This window comes from Andrographis paniculata, unplaced genomic scaffold (genome assembly GCF_009805555.1).
Source record: "Andrographis paniculata isolate CXL003 unplaced genomic scaffold, ASM980555v1 Contig51END, whole genome shotgun sequence".
NCBI lineage: Eukaryota > Viridiplantae > Streptophyta > Magnoliopsida > Lamiales > Acanthaceae > Andrographis > Andrographis paniculata.
The window spans coordinates 3,078,500-3,099,980 of NW_026137586.1; the positions used below are offsets into that span (position 1 = coordinate 3,078,500).

At 28.9% G+C, this 21,481-nt stretch overlaps 3 protein-coding genes across 4 annotated transcripts; 1 reads left to right on the forward strand and 2 right to left on the reverse strand.

The window, feature by feature from the left end:
- Positions 1-1,755: 1,755 nt before the first annotated feature.
- Positions 1,756-3,358, reverse strand: LOC127253913 (F-box/kelch-repeat protein At5g26960). The gene has a single exon (XM_051278721.1). The coding sequence runs from the start codon at positions 3,209-3,211 to the stop codon at positions 1,976-1,978; it is 1,236 nt and encodes a 411-aa protein (XP_051134678.1). The 5' UTR covers positions 3,212-3,358; the 3' UTR covers positions 1,756-1,975.
- Positions 3,359-11,051: 7,693 nt separating this feature from the next.
- On the forward strand, positions 11,052-13,112 carry LOC127253584 (G2/mitotic-specific cyclin S13-7-like). Its single transcript, XM_051278237.1, has 5 exons — positions 11,052-11,259; positions 11,491-11,828; positions 11,913-12,041; positions 12,116-12,711; positions 12,793-13,112. Exons 1-5 carry the CDS (start codon positions 11,214-11,216, stop codon positions 12,929-12,931), a joined length of 1,248 nt encoding a protein of 415 aa, XP_051134194.1. The 5' UTR covers positions 11,052-11,213; the 3' UTR covers positions 12,932-13,112.
- A 416-nt stretch (positions 13,113-13,528) lies between these two features.
- Positions 13,529-20,673, reverse strand: LOC127253515 (non-specific lipid transfer protein GPI-anchored 11-like). 2 transcript variants are annotated; one of them, XM_051278146.1, is made up of 5 exons: positions 20,210-20,672; positions 15,682-15,732; positions 14,107-14,139; positions 13,946-14,002; positions 13,529-13,801 (listed from the first exon to the last, which is right to left on the reverse strand). In XM_051278146.1, exons 1-5 carry the CDS (start codon positions 20,598-20,600, stop codon positions 13,677-13,679), a joined length of 657 nt encoding a protein of 218 aa, XP_051134103.1. In that variant the 5' UTR covers positions 20,601-20,672; the 3' UTR covers positions 13,529-13,676. The 2 variants fall into 2 exon arrangements, with proteins under 2 accessions (XP_051134103.1, XP_051134104.1); XM_051278147.1 differs by lacking the exon at positions 14,107-14,139 and having other exon boundaries at positions 20,210-20,673.
- Between the last annotated feature and the right edge of the window lie 808 nt (positions 20,674-21,481).

Genomic DNA, 21,481 nt, shown 5'->3' on the forward strand with positions numbered 1-21,481 from the left:
ATGTGTTGCATGACTTGTCGAATATATATACAGTTGATTGAACTTTTCATTGTGCTATAACATGATAATATAAGATATGCTTTCACCGAGTTTTTTTATGCCATTTCTTTTAAAGGATTGGCCGTCGTTGTAAGAAATCAATTACATTCGTGAACATCTGGTACTTTACGGGTAATATCTTAGATATATATACACCACTATTGTTAGTGTTTATACGTGGTACATATACTCACGTATCTACATACACTATACTTATATTATGACTGGCTAGTTATGTACCTACAATATAATAGCAAATGCTCTATGTACAAGTACTTATGCTCGGGGAACTTCTATTTGAAAAATTGATCATTTTGGATATTGTATACCCCTTTATTAGTGATTATTTGAGATAAATTCAATATGATAGTATTTTCATCTATTTCTAGATAATATTAAAATGCAAATAATACATGTTTACAAGAATTCAATGAAAAAACACCATCATATATAATAAATATTCAATATATTATTGTGGATGGTAAACGAAATCATAAAAAAGTTAGTAAAATTATTTTCAAGTTACATTCACGTTACAACGAGATTATTAAACAACTGATGCAATTTGAATTCGCTCTTATAAAGCAACACAAGACAAATATAATACTTACCTCAAAGAACTAGTTATAATATATTCTTAGTAGTTTAAGTGTTTTTCACATATGATAAACACTTCTCTTTTTAAATATTTTGACCTATAACATTATAATTCAAACGTAGGAACTCATTTAGAAAATTCTCAGTTGCTATGAAAATTTAACTAAATTAAAAAATATTTGCTCCTTTCATTCAAGAACGATTTGGTTGATATTATGTTCACTATCTTTAGTATGTAAAAGAGTTTTTCAGAGATAATATGTGTCGTGAAAAAAAATAATGGTTAGAAGATAACATCATTTTATTTTATGCCAAAAATACAACAAAAGATAGAGAGATTAGGAAAAAAAAAAGAAGATGAGTGATAATTTTGTATTGTATAAAAAAATAGAAATAGGGAATTGTTTGCAAAAGATTTTACAAAATCAGAATATGCAGTGCATTTTATTTATAATGAAAAGTGAATGTTAATATTTTTAATGAAAGAGTAGTTTTGTCATTGAAGACTTAATTGTTAAATATAATCTTCTTAGGTAGTGTATGTTTTGGCACATTTTCACACAAATACACTATTCATTCAATTTTTTTTTCAAAAAATATTAAATCAAATATCTATTTTTTATATTTTATAGTATTATATTAAAAAATAATTTAACATTTAAAATATCACATCAATACCTATTTATATTACACCGTATAACTATTCAAATTCAAAATTTTTACTATTTAAATTCCAATTTAAAATAGAAACCCTAAAAAACTGAAATATATATATACATATATAATCAGTGTGTGTTTTTTTTTGTTGAATTTAGAAAAAATTGATTTAAATTTAATATTAAAATAATATTTAATAAAATGTTTTTTCAAAATCTATTAAAATTGATGAAAATTTGGCTAAAAATAATTGAAGGTAAACTCTATTTGTCGGTGGGTCCCGCCTTATCGTTTCATTGGACTGTTACACTCTCTAATCACGAATCATTGTAATTATAAATGGACTACAACTTTTGTATTCTTCCCAAGAAAAAGCCTCTTGTTTCAATTCACAAGAGTCAAATTTTGTACTCGATTGTAACACAAATTTGTCAAGTATTTGCTTTTCAATCAAACACAAAATGACAAATGGAGCTGAATTATTGCCAACAATATTATGTAACAACTGAAATAGCACATGTATTTTTTGCCTTTTAGTTGCCAATCACAGAAAAGGACAAAGATAAAAATACCGAAATTACCCTCCCATGAATTGACCATTTTCTCCTCAATGCAAAGCTCCATGAGTAATTATCACGCGACAGACAAACAAACAGCGCCACGTGACTCCGGCGACCGACCGTTAGCACTTCACGCAGACCACGGCGGCGCGTCGGATTAGTTCCGCCATGTCCGCCGCCCTGCTCCACTCATCGTCGGCGCCGTCGTACACCAACACCAGACGCTCCTTCCGCCCCCTCTCCGTACGCCCGCTCCGCCGCAGCAAATCGTCGATGCAGCCGACGACTTGCACCAGCACTACCTTGTCCCCAAATCCGACGCAGCTGAAACGCACCTTGCCGTCGAGCCTAACCTGCGCCAGCACCGGCGGGCTCCTTATCCTGCGCCATTCCCCGAAACCGTCGCTTCTTCGAGAGGCGTTGAATTTCCAGAAACTTAGCTCCACGGCGTGGCTCGAGAGGATGTACACGCTTTCGTTAGCGGCGCAGGCGGCTACCACGCAGCCGCCGGCCGGCACGGCTCGGCTCCGGAGCCACAGCTTGGATGCGACGTCGTATAAATCCATTGAGCTCGCGTACGCACGCGCCGCCGCACACGATTGATCGTCGTCGCCGGATTGCCCGATTTTAAGCCCTCCGATGATGTAGAAAACTCCGTCGGCCGAAGCTCCAATGCATCCGTACCTTCGCCGAGGAGATTCCGACACCACGCGCCACGAGTTCGCGTCGGGATCGTACTCCTCAACAGCCGACGATCTACCGCATCCGCCGGCGACGAGTATCTTCCCCTCCACGACGGCGACGGCGAATTTCTTCCTAGGGTAAAGCGTCCCAGCCCTGGGGACTAAGCTCCCCGTCCACGTGTCGCACCGCAGCATCGCCGTCCGGCCGATGATGTATATTCTCCGGCCGACGGACGCCAATCGCGGATGCGAGTACAAAGCGAAATCCAAGCCTACGCCTCCGTCGATTTCCTTCGACGGAACAAACGAGGAGAGTTTCCATTGATCGCCAGTACCGTCCTGATCTAATCGAAGGGCAGCAGTGAGTAAGGTGAAGTTATCGGAGATTGAAATGGCGAAGAGCGTGTGGAGGAGGAGGTGGTGGCGGCGGCGGAATGAGTGAAAGGCGGTGGAGTTGATGAGATGCGCCCAGCGTGGGCAGACAGAGGGAAGAGCGAAGAGAGTAGGTGGAGAGACTCTGGCGAGGCATTCGAGTAGCAGATCGTCGGGGAGGGAGGCGATGGTGGTGGCGGAGGCGGCGGCGGCGATAGGGTTGTGGGTTTGGTGAGGGTTGGGGAAGCAGGATTTCACGAGCCATGACAAGTGTCGAGAACCTACTGTAGAGGAGGAGGACATGTGATGTGATCAAAAATGGACGGCCGCGATCAAATCTGGAGATCCCAACTCCCACCTCATGTTATGTATGTAAATGTTTCCTGTCTCTCTCTGTCCATCCACATCATTTGTAACTCTATTTTTGAAGTGTTTCTTTTGGTTACATGAATCTCACATATTTTGACACTCCATCCATTTGTTGTAATTCAAACGTTTTTAAAAAATGGTAAAAAAATCAATTTTGCTCGTAATATAATTAAAATTTATTAATTTTAGTTCCAATATAAAAAAATTCATCAATTTTAATTCCTTAATAAACAATTTTAATTAATTTTGATCAATATGATTGATACTGAATTAGCCAGTTTTGATCCAGATTTTAATACTGGACAGATGCCTCTCCACACATGATGTCTTACAGCTTGAGTGAAAACTTAGAATCTGAACATGCTAAAATTCATGCCCATAATCCAGAGAATTATCAAGTTTTTAGGAATAGAGCTAAGCGAAATATTAGACAACCTTAGGCTAAATGATTTTGATGTTACTTTTATTTGCTTATAGTGTGTTTGAATCATTAGATGAAAATGAATAAAAGTTATACTACTTCCGTTCGGATCTAAGGGTTTTATTTATTTTTTTGCGTGTTGATTTTTTAATATTAATTATTAAATAAAACGTAGTACAAATTAAGAAAAAATTACAAAAAGACTTTCATTAAAATCTTATAATACTAATAGAAGGACTTTGTATAAAAAATTATAGAAATATAAAGATATTTTTAATATTAAGTACAATGACGCAAAAGGTAAATGTGATCCTTAGAGGCGAATAGAGGGGGTATATGAGGCAATAAAATCATAACATTAAGATGAATGAGTTAAGACAATGTATGAAGAAATAAAATTTTCAAAGGATAACAATATAGGTTTTGGTGTCAAGATTGTCAAACTGTTTTGTTGTAGACTATAAATGACTGTTAAATATTCCACTATACGATTCATGTTTGCTTTGGTTGCTTATTTTAATTAGAAACTGAAATAATTAGATGTAAAAATAATTGTTTTACATGGTGATTTGTACGAAAAGATATATATGAAACAACCGGAGGGTTACGTTGATAAAAATAAAACCAAACATGTTTGTCTTTTAAAGAAATCATTATATAAATTAAAGCAGCCCCTTAGATAATGAAATATAAAATTTGATGATTGCATGAAATATTTGTAATTCATTAGAAGTAAATTTGACCATTGTCTGTATTCTAAAATAACATGTATACATCTCATCTTCTTGTTGTTATACGTTGATGATATGTTGTTAATAAATCATAGTTTGGAAACAACAAATTATGTGAAAAATTGTTTAAGTAATAAATTTGATATAAAATATTTAGGGGATGAAAAAACAATTATTGGCATGAATATAGTGACAAATAAGAAAGATAATGTGCTTTTCTAAAAATCAATCCTCATATGTTAAGAAAACACTGAAGAAATTTTCTATGTGTGATGCAAAATTCTCATTAGTCCCTCTTGCATTTTATTTGATTTTGTCAAAAGAAAAATGTTCAAAATATGATAATAATGTAAAATACATGAAGAATGGCCCATACTCTAATGCTAGAGGTTCTACTATGTATTTGATGGTGTGTACTGGACCTAATTTAGTTTATGCTATTAGTTGTTTGAGTTGTTATATGACTAATCCTAGTGTGGAACATTGAAATGATTTAGAATGTATGTTTAGGTATTTGATTGGTACAATTGATGTTGGTTTAGTCTTTGGTAAACATATTAGTGAGATTAAACTAAATGGGTATGTGTATTTCAATTATGCAAATGATAGAGATTTTTACTACTGAATCTGAACATGTGGCTATAACATAAATGTTAAAGGAAGCTTGGAGGTTAAAGAGCCTGTTAAATGAAATTAGTTATTTGCATGATGATGTTACTATTTTTTTCGGATAGCCAATCTAGTATCCAAATGTGTAAAAATTCAGTTTTTCATGATCGTACCAAATATATATATGTTAGGTTTTACTTTATTTGTGATGTTATGTCTAAAGGTCTTTTGAAACTTGAAAAAATGTATGTCGAATACAACCCTGTGGACATGGGAACAAAAGTTTTGTCAATTATGAAATTCAACTTGATTAAGAAAATAGTGTATATTGACACTTCTGATTAGAAGTGTTTTTTGTACTGTAAAAAACTGTAATTTAATTATTTTTTTTAAATTGCACTATTTTCTCCACTGTTTCTCTTTATTGCTTTAAAAGTTGATGTTTTTCGTATGATGGTTAAAATTTGTGAATTATAATCGTGTTTATAAGTCCTCAGGTTAAAAGACTGAAAGCATTGGTTGCTCAAACAATGATGACATCCGGTTAAGCACATTTTCCATGCCCAAAAAAGTTGAGATTTGTGAAATTTTGGGCCAATGAATTAATAAGGCCCAGCACAGCTCACAACCCGATCCGACACCTGAAACCCGGATTCAGTAACCTCGACCCGACCCGGTCTTATCCAAGACTCACTGCCAGCCGTTGGATTGAGGGTTTTTGTCTGGACCGTTGGACCGGCCCCCTGATATGATATTGCTTACTTTTGGTAGACTACCGCAGTTCATTCACTCATTCTGTTCAATACATTTTCTCTCACAAGAAACCATCTTTGGCCGACGCGATTCCAGTCGATCTTCTCGTCACTTTCCGGTGGTTCTGTCCGGTGATCTTGGAGAAATTGTTTTCCCCTTCTATGTTCAGCCTGTTCCGAGGCTGTTCTTCGGTTTGGTTTGTCGATTAATGCTTTATTTGTATTTTGTGGTGTATTTACTTGTCTACGATGAAATTAAGCATAAATTGTTGATGTTTCCTTAGATTGAGGTTCGATTCACTTGTTTGTTGCGTTTCCGTATATTTGGTTGTGGTTTGAATTTAGGTTGTATGCGATAGTTGGTTTTGGTTTATATACTTTGCGTAAATTGAGTTTGAATACTTTTACTTTTGATATATACAAGATCATTCAAGTTTTCTTTTAAATTTGAATGTTTTTTGTACTAGCAAGTTTGTTGATCTTAAAATTAAAATAACAATATGAGTAATAAAAAAATTATAAGTGGATAAAATTATTTATCGAAAATAAATTGTCATAAATTTACTGGACAACCAAAAATCAAATAATAACATAATTTTAATATAAAAAAAATAATTTATTGGTTCAATACGTATGTATGTATAAAATAGTGAGGATAAATAAAATTTATGAAATCATCAAAATCCACTATGCACAAATATGGACGAATCAAAAACAAGAATGCGAAAATATTAAGATTAAGATTAAATTGTTCTTGGCTCCCCTTCGATTAAGATTTAAAATATTATTCCCTCTGTCCATTAAAATTAGTTCATTTGGATTTGACACAAGAAATTTTAAAAAATAATTATTTTATTGAAAAAGTAAAGTAAAGTAAAGTAAATATTTTTGAAAATTTAATAAAAAAGTAAAGTAAATTGAAAGAGAGAATGTAATAAAGTTAGTGGTATTTGTTGTAAACAAGTGTTGAATGGAGGGTAATAATTAAATATTGATTTGTTGACTTTGCCAAATTTAGTAATGAGATAAATTTAGTGGACGGACTAAAAATGAAAGTGAGAATAAATTTGACGGACGAAGGAAGTAAAATTTACTACCTCCGTCCGGCTCTAAGGGTCTCATTTACTTTTTGCGCGTTTGATCTTTGAATATTAATTATTATATCAAAACGTAGTATAAATTAAGAAAAAATTGCAAAAATACTTTTATTAGTCTCTTATAATACTAATAGAAAGATATATGTACAAAAATTATACAAATATAAGAATTTTTTATTTTTTATTATTATTATTTTTTTGACGTGGGACCCTGCAGCCGCTACCCGAAAGTGCGCACAAATATAAGAATATTTTTAATATTAAATATAATGACATAAAAGATAAATATGACCCTTAGAAACAGACGGAAGGAGTACATATTCCGTAAACACATAAAATTATTAATATCTTACATAAATATATATATTTAATAACATATATAAATATACATATTACATAGTTAACAATTATTCAGTATTGATTTGTAAACTAACCTAGAACAATTAGACAATTTAATCATATAGATTCAAATAGCACATATTTTATATTCAATTAGCATGACTTATAAATATGAACATATCATATAGTTAACGTTCATTTAACACTATATAGTATAAATAGCTTAAAATATATTTAGACAAACTTATACTTATATACAAATAGCACATATTTTATATTCAATTAGCATAGCTTATAAATATAAACATCATATAGTTAACGTTCATTTAACACTATATAGTACAAATAGCTTAAAATATATTGGATAAACTATTTCTTTTAGTCCGGTAACTGGACTCCTTTATCATTTTAGTTTTGTAAGTGGAGCCTGTCGCAAACTAGTCCTATAAGTGAAAAATTTTCGCTGTTTTAGTCATCCGGCGCCGAAGACGTCCGCGTGGCTCGCCGGAGGTGACGTGTCCAGGTCGCGACACCTGGCGGACACGTGGATTTATTTTTTTATTTTTAATTTTTTAAATTTTTTTAATTGGATCAAATAAAAAAAATTAAAAAAATACAAATAAAATTTAAAATAAATTAAAAATAAGTTTTAAAAAATTTAAAAAAATGAAAAAAAAAATCCACATGTCCGCCAGATCAGCGACACTTGGCGGACACGTCACCTCCGGCGAGCCACGCGGGCATCTCCGGCGCCGGATGACTAAAACAACGAAAACTTTTCACTTATGAGACTAGTTTGCGACAGACTCCACTTACAAGACTAAAATGATAAGAGAGTTCAGTTACGAGACTAAAAAAAATAGTTTACCCAAACATATTTAGACAACCTTATACTTATATACAAATAACATATATTTTATATTCAGTTTGCAAGACTCATAAATCCAAACATCACATATACAAATAGCATAATTTATATTCAATTAACATGACTTATAAATACAAATATCACATAATCAACGTTCATTTAAAATTATATGATGAAAATAATTTAGACAATCTTATACTTATTTACAAATAATACATTTTATTTTTTATTAGGACATATAAATAAAAATATCACATAATTAATATTCATTTGATATAATAGGTTGAAAATAACTTAGAATAGTTAGATAACCTTATACTTATATACAAATATTACATAATTTATATTCAATTAATAAAACACACAAATACAAACATCATATAATTAACATTCATTTAACACTATATGATTAAAATAATTTAAAATATATTTAGACAATCTAATACTTATACAAATAACACATAATTTATATTCAATTAGCATGATATATAAATATAAATCTCACATTGTTAAAAATCATCTAGCATTATACGGTGATAAATGTATTAAATATTACTAAATGATCCTTATAAAATCTAAATTATTAAATATATCATATAACGAATTAAATAATAAAATTTATTCGGTATGACGGTGATTGACCGGTAGTACCTTAGCCGCTGCATAAATTGATATTCCCTCTTTCTGTTCATCTTTCTATTTTCGTAAGTCACACTTATTCTATTATTTTTATAAAAAAAATTATTCACTTTAATCTTATTTTATATTTTTTAATTCATAATTTTTTTTTTAATTTTAAATTGGACTACTTACTTATTTTAATCTTAATATAAAATTATTTTTATTATACGATAATTATTTTTACTAATATATTTTTAATTATTTACTAATTATATTTCAATTTTTATTGGAATTTATCAATTATTTATTTATTTTTTATTATTATTTATATATCTCTATCTATCTACTTATTATTATTATTATTATTATTATTATTATTATTATTATTATTATTATTATTATTATTATGACCTGAATTCGATCCTTTTTTTTTTTCTTTTACTTAATTATATTTAACAAACAAAATGGAGTATCTTTACATCTTTTGTATAACTTATATGATGGCTATAACTAATTATACATTTTCTTTATATTCATTTGTGTGAATTAAAATAAATATCTACAAAAAGAATTAATTGAAATATATATATGTGTGTGAAATCAACATATTGTGAAAATTTTATTATTTATGCAGGGATTTTGAACTGTCGTGAAAAAATATTTTATGAAAATAAAAAAAGTTGATGGAGTTACGGAAAATATATTGTGATAATATTTATAACAAGATAAAATATTACAAATATTTTTTTTGTATGGGTACAGCAATTTAATTTAGTCACATAAAGATTATGTGACAGTGTGTGTGATAAATCATATTTATGGCATTTGTTTGCAACAAAAATCATGACATATAATATTACGAATATTTTAATTATTTATGCCGCTCCTTTAAATAATCACAAAAAATAATTTTTGTGACTTTTTCTGTGTCTTATAATATATAAATTGGAGAATTTGGATGTGATTACTTGTGGTATGACCTAAACAATAAGAAGTCACCGAAATTTCGATCTCATAAAAAAATAAGAAAATTGAATAAAACAGAACCAAACAAGCTGTCCTATTTCCAAATTTTTATCTGAAAATAGGACCGTAAAAAATCGATCTCCGCCATACATTTATATAGACGTCCCCTACTTTCGATAAAAATATTACGCTCATTAGACAAAGTTTTCTATGTTGATCAAGCAAAAAAAAATAAAATTAATTAGGTCTAATTACCTTTTAAATTTGTGTATTTAATTCACATTGTTGAAGCCCAAACCCACCGGTAGAAATCAACAAATTGTAAAAAATTTATTATTTATGCCGGGATTTTGAATGGTCGTAAAAAAATATTCTATGAAAATGAAAGATTTGATGATATTTTCATTATTTATGCGGTGACTTCGTAAACTAATATATATATATATTATGATAATATTTATAACAAGATAAAATGTTGTAAATATATATTTTTTTTATTTGTACAACAATTCAATTTAATCACGGAAAAATTTAGTGACATTGTGTGTGATAAACCACATTTATGAGCATTTGTTTGCGACAAAAATCATGAAATATAATAGTATGAATATTTTTGTAATTTATGTAGCTATTTTAAATAATCACAAAAAATATTTGTGATTTTTGTTTTGCAAATATTAGATGTGATTACTTGAGGATTTATTATTTTTATTATAAAAATCTAGAAAATTATATACCAAAGAAGCTGAAAAGATTATCACGTAATACATACCCGATTCTAAAATAAAAACATAAAATTGTTCTAAAATAAAACATATAATTACACTTGATAAATTATATTGTAAATAAAAAAATATAATTTTATTCCTTTTATATTTTTAAATTGTTTTATTGTGTAGTAAGTACTTTATAAAAAAATTATTATTATTATTATTATTATTATTATTATTTTCTCAAAATATTATACACCTATTATCGAAACTAGAAATTAAAACACAAAATCATATACACCCTACAATTTATTTATATTTATTATTATTAATTTAATAAGTTTCATAATTTTTTATTCAATATAAATTAAAATCACGTTTACATAGAAAAATAAAATCCATAAAGAAAAAAAAAAAAAGCAAATTAATTAAAAAGTGGCAAATCGAATTAGGTAATAATAAATTAAAGGTAAGAATTGAAGGCTCCGATTCCATTCCAACGGCTAGTCCAAGATTACAGAGCTCTATAAAAGAATAAACCCATCTGGATCGTCCATCCACTTCCAATCCAACGGACATAATTCATTTCTGGAAAATATAACCGTTAGTGTTAGAGGCGTCCCTCCACTCAAACCCCTTCGTTATATACAACTCTTCGCCATTGTTTATTTCTCCCCACTATTGCTTTCTGTTAAAAAAACAAAGTTTCGAGATTCTTGGAGGAAGTTCTACAGAGACACAGAGGAAAGGTTTTTCTCTGTGATTTCTTAGGAGTAGCGAACGAAGGGAAAAAGAAGGGGTGATTCGGAATTCGATTTGGGGATGGCGTCCAGAGCTGCTGTGGTTCAAGAGCAACAACAACCTAGGGGTAAAATTGATCGATTGATTTTCGAAAGTTTGTGTTTGTTGTGAATGAGGACTTGATGATTTCTGAGTTGGATGATTCTATTTGAGAAGCGATGATGGATTTGGATTTGGGGTTTTAGGGTAAAATGAAAGAGTTCGATTAATTGATTTCTGTGATGATTATTCTATTTGAAAAGTGGATCGGATTTAATTTCTTGGAAGGAATTTTTGGTGATGTGATTTCCAATTTCAGGGAAGTTGAAGAATGCTCCGGCGGCCGCCGATGGGCGGAGCCGGCGAGCCCTGGGAGACATCGGTAACTTAGTAGGCGGCGGCGCTGCCGCCGTAGAGACGAAGCCCCAAATCAATCGCCCCGTCACGAGGAGCTTTGGCGCGCAGTTGCTGGCCAATGCTCAAGCTGCTGATAAGAACAACAACTTCAAGAAACCGGCCGGGGCAGAGAACGCAACCGCCATCTTGGCCGGAAAAGCCGCCGGCGCCGCCGGCGTACCTGAGAAGAAGAAGGAAGTCCTGAAGCCAAAGAAGCATAACAAAAAAAGCCTCACCTCGATTCTTTCCGCACGCAGCAAGGTTGGTTGTCTTTTCTCGTCTATCATACTAAAAAATGATCGACCGTTGGATCTTGATTGATTTCAAAATCGAATCCTTTTTCAGGCTGCCTGTGGGATCGCCAAGAAGCCAAAGGATGAACTTGTGGCCGACATCGACGCAGAAGATGCCGGAAACGAATTAGCCGCCGTCGAATATGTCGAGGACATGTACAATTTCTATAAGCTCACCGAGGTATGGATATATGTTATGTAAGAATCTGCTTAGCACTCGTCATTCTTTCTTTCTAACTGTTAATTTTCTTACAGGACGACGGTCGAGTGGCTGACTACATGTCGTCGCAGCAGCCGGAGATCAACGCGAAAATGCGAGGCATTCTGGTCGACTGGCTAATAGAAGTCCACAAGAAATTCGAACTTGTGCCGGAGACCCTCTACCTGACGGTGAACATAGTCGACCGTTTCCTCTCCGTAAAAACGGTCTCAAGGAGGGAACTTCAGCTCGTCGGAATCAGCTCGATGCTCATCGCCTGCAAATACGAAGAAATTTGGGCGCCGGAAGTGAGCGACTTCACCGCCATTTCCGACGACGCCTATGTCCGGGAGCAAGTGTTGATTATGGAAAAGGCGATTTTGGGGAGACTCGATTGGTACCTCACGGTGCCGACGCCGTACGTTTTTCTTGCCCGATACATCAAGGCCTCGATCCCGGTGGATAAAGAGATGGAGAATATGACGTTTTTTTTCGCGGAAATGGGGCTGACGAATTATGCGGCGATGACAAATTATCGGCCGTCGGAGCTGGCGGCGGCGGCAGTGTACGCTGCCCGGTGCACACTTGCTCGGACTCCGGAGTGGACCGGGACGCTCGAGCATCATACGGGATATTCCGAGGATCAACTCGTGTATGTATTTTGGAATAATGCATGTAATGAATTCGGACAAATTTTTAAGGTTTGTTGTGTTGATATTTTGTTTATTTACAGGGAATGTGCTCGAGTTCTGGCGAGTTTCCATGGCGGCGGCGGGGAGAATAATAAGCTGAAGGCGGTGTGGCGGAAGTACGCCAGCCCCAGCCGGAGCGCGGTGGCGCTGTTCCCGCCGGCGAAGAGACTGACAGAGTGAGAGAAACCACCGACCGGAGATCGTTTTGCTGATATATATATATATATATATGTGTGATAAATACATTCTTTATCACACTACACTATGTGTCTCTCTGTTTGTTTGTTTTTTAATTTTATTTTGAAGAACAATGTTGTTTGTTGTCTGTCGAATTTAAAGATTCATGAAAGAAAAATTAAGCGTAGACATTTCATATTATTTATTTTTTAAAAGATATTACATCAAATATATATATATATTTTATAAAATATTAAATTAAATACTAATTTTTTATTTTTTTTAAAATTTTTTTTAAAATTTCAAAAATCTCCAAAAACCGCTGTAAACAAACCCTTAGGTTGTATTTTTTTTTGTGAGTTTTAGCAGTAGTTTTTACTATTGAATTTTTATTTTTTTTTTATCTCTAGAAATATTACATCAAATAATTATTTTTTTTATATATATTACAAATTTACTTTACATTCGTAAAAATATCATATCAACTCTATTTATATCAGATCAAACAATTATTCAAATTTAACTTTTTAGTGTTAAAAATGTAAACTAAAAAACTAAAATCCAGGTACAAGGACACCCTTAATTCTTTTCTAGAAGAAATTGAAAGAAAGAAAGAATCAGTTCCAACTTCCAGTGAAAAAATTCAGACAAATTACAAATCCTTTGTCTTAAAAAAATAATACACGATAAAGTAAAATCCATAATAATAATAATAATAATAATAATGAATTAGATATATTGGAATTCATTAATAATAATAATAATAATAAATAAAAGCAATCGATAATACTCCTCCAACGGTATGAATCAGTTTGTTGTAGTTAGATACCGCCGCAGCTGCGACACTAGCCGAACCTTGAGGAGAAGATGAACCTGTGTAAATTAAAAATATATATATATATATATATTAAAAAAATATTATTTATTTTTAATAATAAAATATTATTGTTATTATTTTCAAAAAATATGAATAATAATTATTATGATAAAGAAAAAAAATCAAGAAGTGAACTGTACCATCTGACAGAGAGTCAGTGACGCTGGGTGAGGGAACAACATCACTACTACCGCTTCCTGTGGTTTGTTGTAATAATATATTATAACATATAAATTCAATAATTAATACTCTTTCCGTTCAATTTCTATTGTCCTAAAAAATAAATGAACAAATACCGTACCGGGAGCAGGACTAAGAACTCCAGATGGAACACCTATGCCAGAAGAATGTCGTGAAGTTATAACAAAAGTTATTCATTACTATATTAATTATATAGAAAATTATGTCAAAACTCATTACTCCCTTCCCTTCGTCGTGCAAATGTGTATTCACTTGACTGGGTACGAGTTTTAATAAAAGTGAATAATAATTGTTATTTTTTTCTTTTATAGTAAAAAAATACAAAAGTGTAATAATTTTTTACTTAAAAAAAAAACGAAAATAGTTTTCGATTATAATTAAAAAAAAAAAAATGAACATAGATTTGAATGAGAGAGAGAGAGTACTATATTTATATTCTTATGTTAATTTGTCAATACTATAGCTGAAATTGATGGTAATGTTTAACTAAATATGCAAATGCAATTTCAACTGCAATCCTGTGTATCTTTCTTTAGCAATATTTTTTCAAATTTTATTATTTGACTTTGTATTTTTCGAAAAAAATATATTTTTTTCGATCACAAAGTATCCCATCAAATATTATTTTTATACTAAATTCAAATTAAATTTTTTCCAAACTCATAAAAAAAAAAAAAACACACTCATTTTCTTCTTTTTTTTTTCTTTTCTCTTTCTTATTATTATTATTATTTTTATATAATCTATAGATAACTTTCATGCAATTTTTTATCGTAAAGGAGAAAAATAGCGTTTGACTAAATTATAGTATTTCCTTTCGTTCCACACTATTTGAAAATAAATTGAATAATGAGAAAGGAATATACATGTATATATTTGTTTTTATTTGTAATAAGATAATATATCAATTACTCTCTCTGTCTCATTTAATTTGTCTATTATTTTTATTTTTATTTGTCCCACGTAATTTGTTATTTCTTTTTTTAAAATACAATTATATGTTTTAATCATATTTTTAAATTCATAATTTATAATTTTTTTTAATTTTAATTAAACTATTTAGTAATCTTAATTTTAATCTAAAATTATTTTTATTTATTATTTTAAATATATTGCAGAATATATGAAATATAATATAATAGAAAATATTGCAGGTATTTGGATAGGAGAAGTAGAAGAGCATAATATAATGTATTACTTCCTCTTTCATACATTTTTCATCCATCTTCCTTGTCTCACTTTATTTGTTTTTTTTTCTAAGAAATATAATGATACACTTTAATCATATTTTAATTTCAGAATTTATAATTTTTTTAATTTTAATTACACTATTTAGTTATCTTAGGGTATGTTTGTTTTGCAAAGTTTTCTTAAATTTTATTATTTGGACCCTGTGTTTCTTTTAAAAATAAAATACTCATAAAACATTCAATCAAATATTATTTTCATATCAAATCCAAATTAATTTTTTTTCAAACTCATAAAAAAACACACCATAATTTATAATTAATTGTATTATAGAATAATTATTTTTTATTAAAATATATTTTTTTATTACTTACAAATTATACTTTATCTAAAATTTTATCCTTAAACAAAAAAGATAGAACGGAAAGAGTATTATTATTATTATTATTATTATTATTATTATTATTGAGAAGAAAATAGAAGTTACCTGCAGCAGGGGCTCCATTTGGACCAGGAGCTGCAACTGGAATACCTATGGCTGTTTCACACAAAACAAATATATTTAGGCCATCTTCAACACATTATTTTAATTTATCCAGTTTTAACTTCAAATATGCAGTTGCTACAGTAATTTTACTTCAACCATAACTCCATTTTTTACTATTATTCTTCAAATATTCAATTTTTCCTATTATTTCAAACAACTTTTTATTTTTATAATTTAAAATAAAATTTTAAAAAATTTTAAAAAATTAAATTTATAATTTTTTTTTAAAAAAACATTTGCTACAATGCAACACCAAAATTTTAAACAAAAATGGTGTTGTACTGTAGCAAACTCTAAATTTGGTGTTGAGAATGACGCTGGATTGAAACAGCTCGGCTGCAAAAATGGTATTGAAACGCCAGATATGGAGCATGGTTGGAGATGCTCTTATAAACTATATAAATAGTGTGGTTATTTTATATTTATGAATATATTTTTTTCTTCATATCAAGTATAAAAATATAAAGAATTATATTTTGTATTAAATTATTATTTTTTTATTTATGAGTGGATAAAATATTTAGTTATTTTATATATATATGTTATATTTTATACTAATATTTATTGAAAATTCTGTCATAAAAAAATAGCTGGATGAACAAACATGCTATATTTACTTATATTTAAAAATTATTTTATCTCACGAAATATCCTATGAATATATTTTTACTGTAAAAAAAAACTATACTTAACCAAATCATAGACAATTATATTTCTAAAATTTAATCTATGATTATTTAAAATATCATACTATTAATTATATACTTTCTATTATTTTCAAAATAATTGAAGCACCACACATACTTCAAAATGTACTACTCCCCGTCATAATTCAAATACCGATTCTACAATTTTTGTCTGTTTCAAAACAATAGTCTTATTTTCATAAATAACTATATCACTATAAAATTATAATTATTTTTTTATTATTATTACACAATTGTCACTGCTTTTTACATTAATGCACTCACAAAGGCAAAAAAGTCTTTTATCCGTACTTTTTACCCACTACCAATATAATATCAATATTTCTTAAATCTCGTGCTAAACACAAACCGGACTATAGTTCTGGGACAGAGGGACTATATACTTTCCTAATTCAAATACTATTTCAATCATTTTTATCTATTCCACTTCAAAGTATCTATTTCTATTTTAAAAAATAATTATACACTAATACCAAAATACCCTTAACTTTTACTTAAATTACGTACCGTTACATATACAATTATTAGAGGGAGTACAACATTAAATGAAAGAAATGCTTGTTATTACTACTGCTGCTGGTGGCTGCTGGTGTTACTGCTACCTCCTCCATTTAATTTCTATTATTTTAAAGTATATTTGCACAGTTTTTTAGGTGATTGTCTTTTTGTTATGAATTGACAAATTTGCCTTTAATTGTACGGTCTCGATTAAAAGTAATAAATAAATAAAGAGAAAATATAAAATTTGTGTTTAAAAAAAAAAGGACAATAGTTGTTGAACGTCTCAAGTAGAAAAGTAGGACATTAATTTGTGAACGAAGATGTATTTTATTATTATTTGCTTTAGCAGTATATACCGTTTGCAAATAAATACTGAATAAGTAACACAAAAATTTGGTTGTGTTTGAAATCAAAATATTGCTATTTAGTTTGTACAATCTTTAATAGAAGTAGCTAACAATTATTGTTATTATGAAAAAAAAATATTTTTTCTTTAATTCTTTAAATCCAATATATATTAGGATTTGTTTGCCTAATTATTTTTAGTAAATACAATTCTCAATATATATAATATATAATATATTTTTTCACAAAAGTTCAATATTCAGTGTAAAATATTATTTTTTATATTATCAATACGATTTCATATATCTTACATAAAAAAGAAAAAAAAAATATCTGTTTGGTTCGAGGGGAGGAGAGAGGAGGGAAATGGATGAAATTTTAATATTTTTTGTATTTGGTTCAAATTTTTTGAGAGGGAAAGGGAAGTGAATTTAATGTGTTTAAATTTTTATTCCCCTCCAATTTGGGGAATTTGAAGGGGAGAGATTTTATTAAACAATTTTATCTATTATACATTTTTTTAACATTTTATTAAATTTTTATAACATTATATAAATTTTACTATATCTATTGTTATATTTGTATATAAAATTATTATTTTTTTAATTTTGATTTTAATAAATACTTACTGTTATCTAAAACAAATCACATTAATTTAATTCAAACGTATTTTAAAATACTTCTAAATAAATTTAATCGAATTTATTTTATAATTAAGTATATATTTTAATTAATTCTGTTTAGATGATTTGATTTAGTTTAATAATTAATTTAATTTATATAAGTAGATTTAAATTTGACATAAATATTTGGTTTTTATTATATACTTAATTTATATATAATTTTTTGTTATGTTATTACTATTTATAAGTTAATTATGATTTACCTATATTGGAGATGTTAATAAAGATCTCAGGTAAATTATCATTTAATCTCTCAATCTTTGAAAATGTAAATTTTAATACTCCCGTGTCCATTTGGTAAGTATATATTTTGTTATTTTTTTTATGCAAACAAAAAATATCAATTATTTATTTATTTATTTATTATTATTATTTTTTAAGTATGGATCCTATTATATAATACAAATACCCTACATTTATACTTATTTACATCAATACTTCATAATAATAATTATTTATTTATTTTTTATTTTTTTTATCATAGGGTAAAATAGTTTTTACATTTTAAAGGTATATAGGTGTAAAATAGTTATTTGTTTTACTAATAATTTAGACTGTAAATAAATGCTAAAAAACATAATTATGCTTTATTTTATTTTGAATACAAAAATATTTAATAAATAGTTTATATATAAGGTTGATTTTAATTCTTTCTTATTTTATTTTGTGAAATATTTACTGAATGTAGTATCTATGGAAACCAAATTTGCAATTATATATTTTTAATATAAATATTTTAAAATATTTATAATTTTTATTATTTATATTTAAATTTTGACCGAATGAAAATACTTAAAGTTATACTCCATTCGTCCATTTTCTAATGTCCTATTTGATAATGAAAATACTTAAAGTTATACTCCATTCGTCCATTTTTTAATGTCCTATTTGATATTACACGTATTTTTAGGCAATTAAGATTTTTATTATAAAATGACAAATTTGCCCTTAATCTTGTATATAGAAAATGAAAGAGTAAATAAAATAAAGGTAAAAAAGTAAATTTTGTGTATAAAAATAAAAAGAAGACAATAATTGTTGAACATTTCAAACAGAAAAGTAGAACGTTAGTATGTAGTCGGAGGGAGTATTACTTAAAAAAAACTGGGTCAAAAATCAAATGGTGTGTTTGATTTGTGTTTTAAACAAACAAACACTATTTAATTTGTACGATTTTAAATAAAGAAAAATATATATTTTAGTTACAAAATATAATTAAAATATTATTTAAATAAAAAAACTGAACAAATCCTAAAATATACAAAACTATGAGACGGATAAACTATATTTTTAAAGAGTTGCATAGTCATATAATATAAAAAATAATATTTTGCAGTAAAATTTAATTTTGTAATGTCAAATAAAATGGGCCATGTGTTTTTAATTTCAAATTTAAATCAATGTTATTCAACTTGTATAATATTTTAAAAAATATATAATATATATATTTTTTACATAATATTATATAATTCTATAATTTAAACAGAGATTTAAATAAAAACTCCAATCTCAACTAAAAACAAAACAAACTTTATAGTTTCATCACTCAAACAATTATTTTCAGTATTCAATTCTTAGAATTTTCTGTAAAACTACATTTGTTTACTTTGGTAAAAAAATTACATTCAAATTAGACTAAAAATTTAAACTAAAAGATAAATAAAATAAATACAACTACCATCTTCACTATTGCCCCGAATGTAAAACAAAAAATAAAAAATAAAAAATAAAAAAAATTAAATGGCACAAAATTATTTGTGATTTTACAAAATTGCGTCAAATTTTTTATACGTATAAAACTGCGTTAAATTCTCTCGTAGTTTCATAAAGTATGTGTCTAACCTCCTCGGTGATTCTTATTTAAGAATATTTGATTTAAATGCGCGCTCAAATTGCGAATAAATTTTACAATCTTAATTTTTAAATACTTAAAATTATGAATATATATATTTTTTATATTTAGCCTAAAAAAATAAAAATAAAATTAAACTCTTAAAATCTGAAAAAAATTACTATTTTTAATATATTTTTTATTTTTTTAAGCTAAATATAAAAAAATAAATATATTTATAATTTTAGATTTATTAGCACTTTGAGCATTTAAGTCTGTTAAATAAGAACTGCCTAGAGATTAGACGCTAGGGAGTTTTCAATTTCGTGGTGAATTTTATGCAATTTAGAAAAAAAAAAAAAAAAAAAAAACAAAAAAAAGTAAGGAGTAATTGGACGTACCCGCACACAAGGTAACCGGAGGGGTGGAGACTTTACAAAGAGACGGCAATTTAAGAGCTCTGTTGATATCAATGGGGAAGGGCACCCGATCAGAGTGCCCTAAGAGTTCGCAGAGGCAGATCGGCTGCGTGTTCACAAGATTCGCCAATTCCGTACAGCACGCCTTCTCTGGCCGGCTCGTGTTGCTTCCGTTCTCCACGTAGCTCAGGCAATCGATCATATTTGTCAGGTACATCGTGCAGTCCAGTCCCGGCGCCGGCGCCGGCGCCGCCGCAGTCGGAGGTGCTGCTGCGGCTGGACGGCGCGGCTTCGAAGGAGCTGGCGACGGTTGCGCCGCCGCGGCGATGAAGATTGCGGCGAGGAGGACGGCAGCGTGTTTGGCCGTCGGCATGGCTGAGATTTGATCGAGGAATTGGGGGTGGGTGTGTGGGTGGGTCAATTGAATGTGTGTCGAGGTTTCCTGTGTAAATTGAATTTATAGGACATATGTGCAGTTTTATTTATTTTCATCTTTACTATTAAATTGTATTCCCTTCGTCCTAAATTCCCTATAATATTTTTTTTTTATATCTCAAATACTTTGCAATATTTTTAAAATAGAAAGTAATTAATTATACTTAATATTTACTCCATATTTTATCCCTCACATCATCTAAATAAAAAATAAAATATATATCTCTCTCTATCACATAACCTAATTTCTAAATCGTCCTACTTAATACTATCCACCTAAAACTTGTACAAAAAAACAAATGTTGCACCTTGTTTGAAACGGATGAAGTACAATAGCTTAGCTTCCTTTATTAAGTATAAATAATAAATGTACGTAATATATTAAATTTTTTTTTTAAAAAAAATATATTTTTAGGGAAATACTCTCTCCGTTTAGGCTAATTTGTCATACTTAGATTAGACATGAAATTTTAGGTATAGTGTAATTAGTGAGTAATTAAAAAGTATATTAGTATAAATAATTATAATTTAATAAAAAATAATTTTAAATTAAGATTAAAATGACTAAATATTTTAATTAAAATAAAAATAACTATAAATTATAAATTTTAAAATATAATTAAAATATATAAATATATTTTAAAAAAATTATATATTATGTGAAACGGACAAAAATAAAAATAATTAATAAATTAAAGGTGAAGGAAGGAATATATGTTTAACAAAAAGAAAAGACACTCTAAAGCATTTTAGAGTTCGTTCAAATAGTTTTATTCTTACATCAATCCCAAAAAAATGTTACCCGAAAAATAGATATAT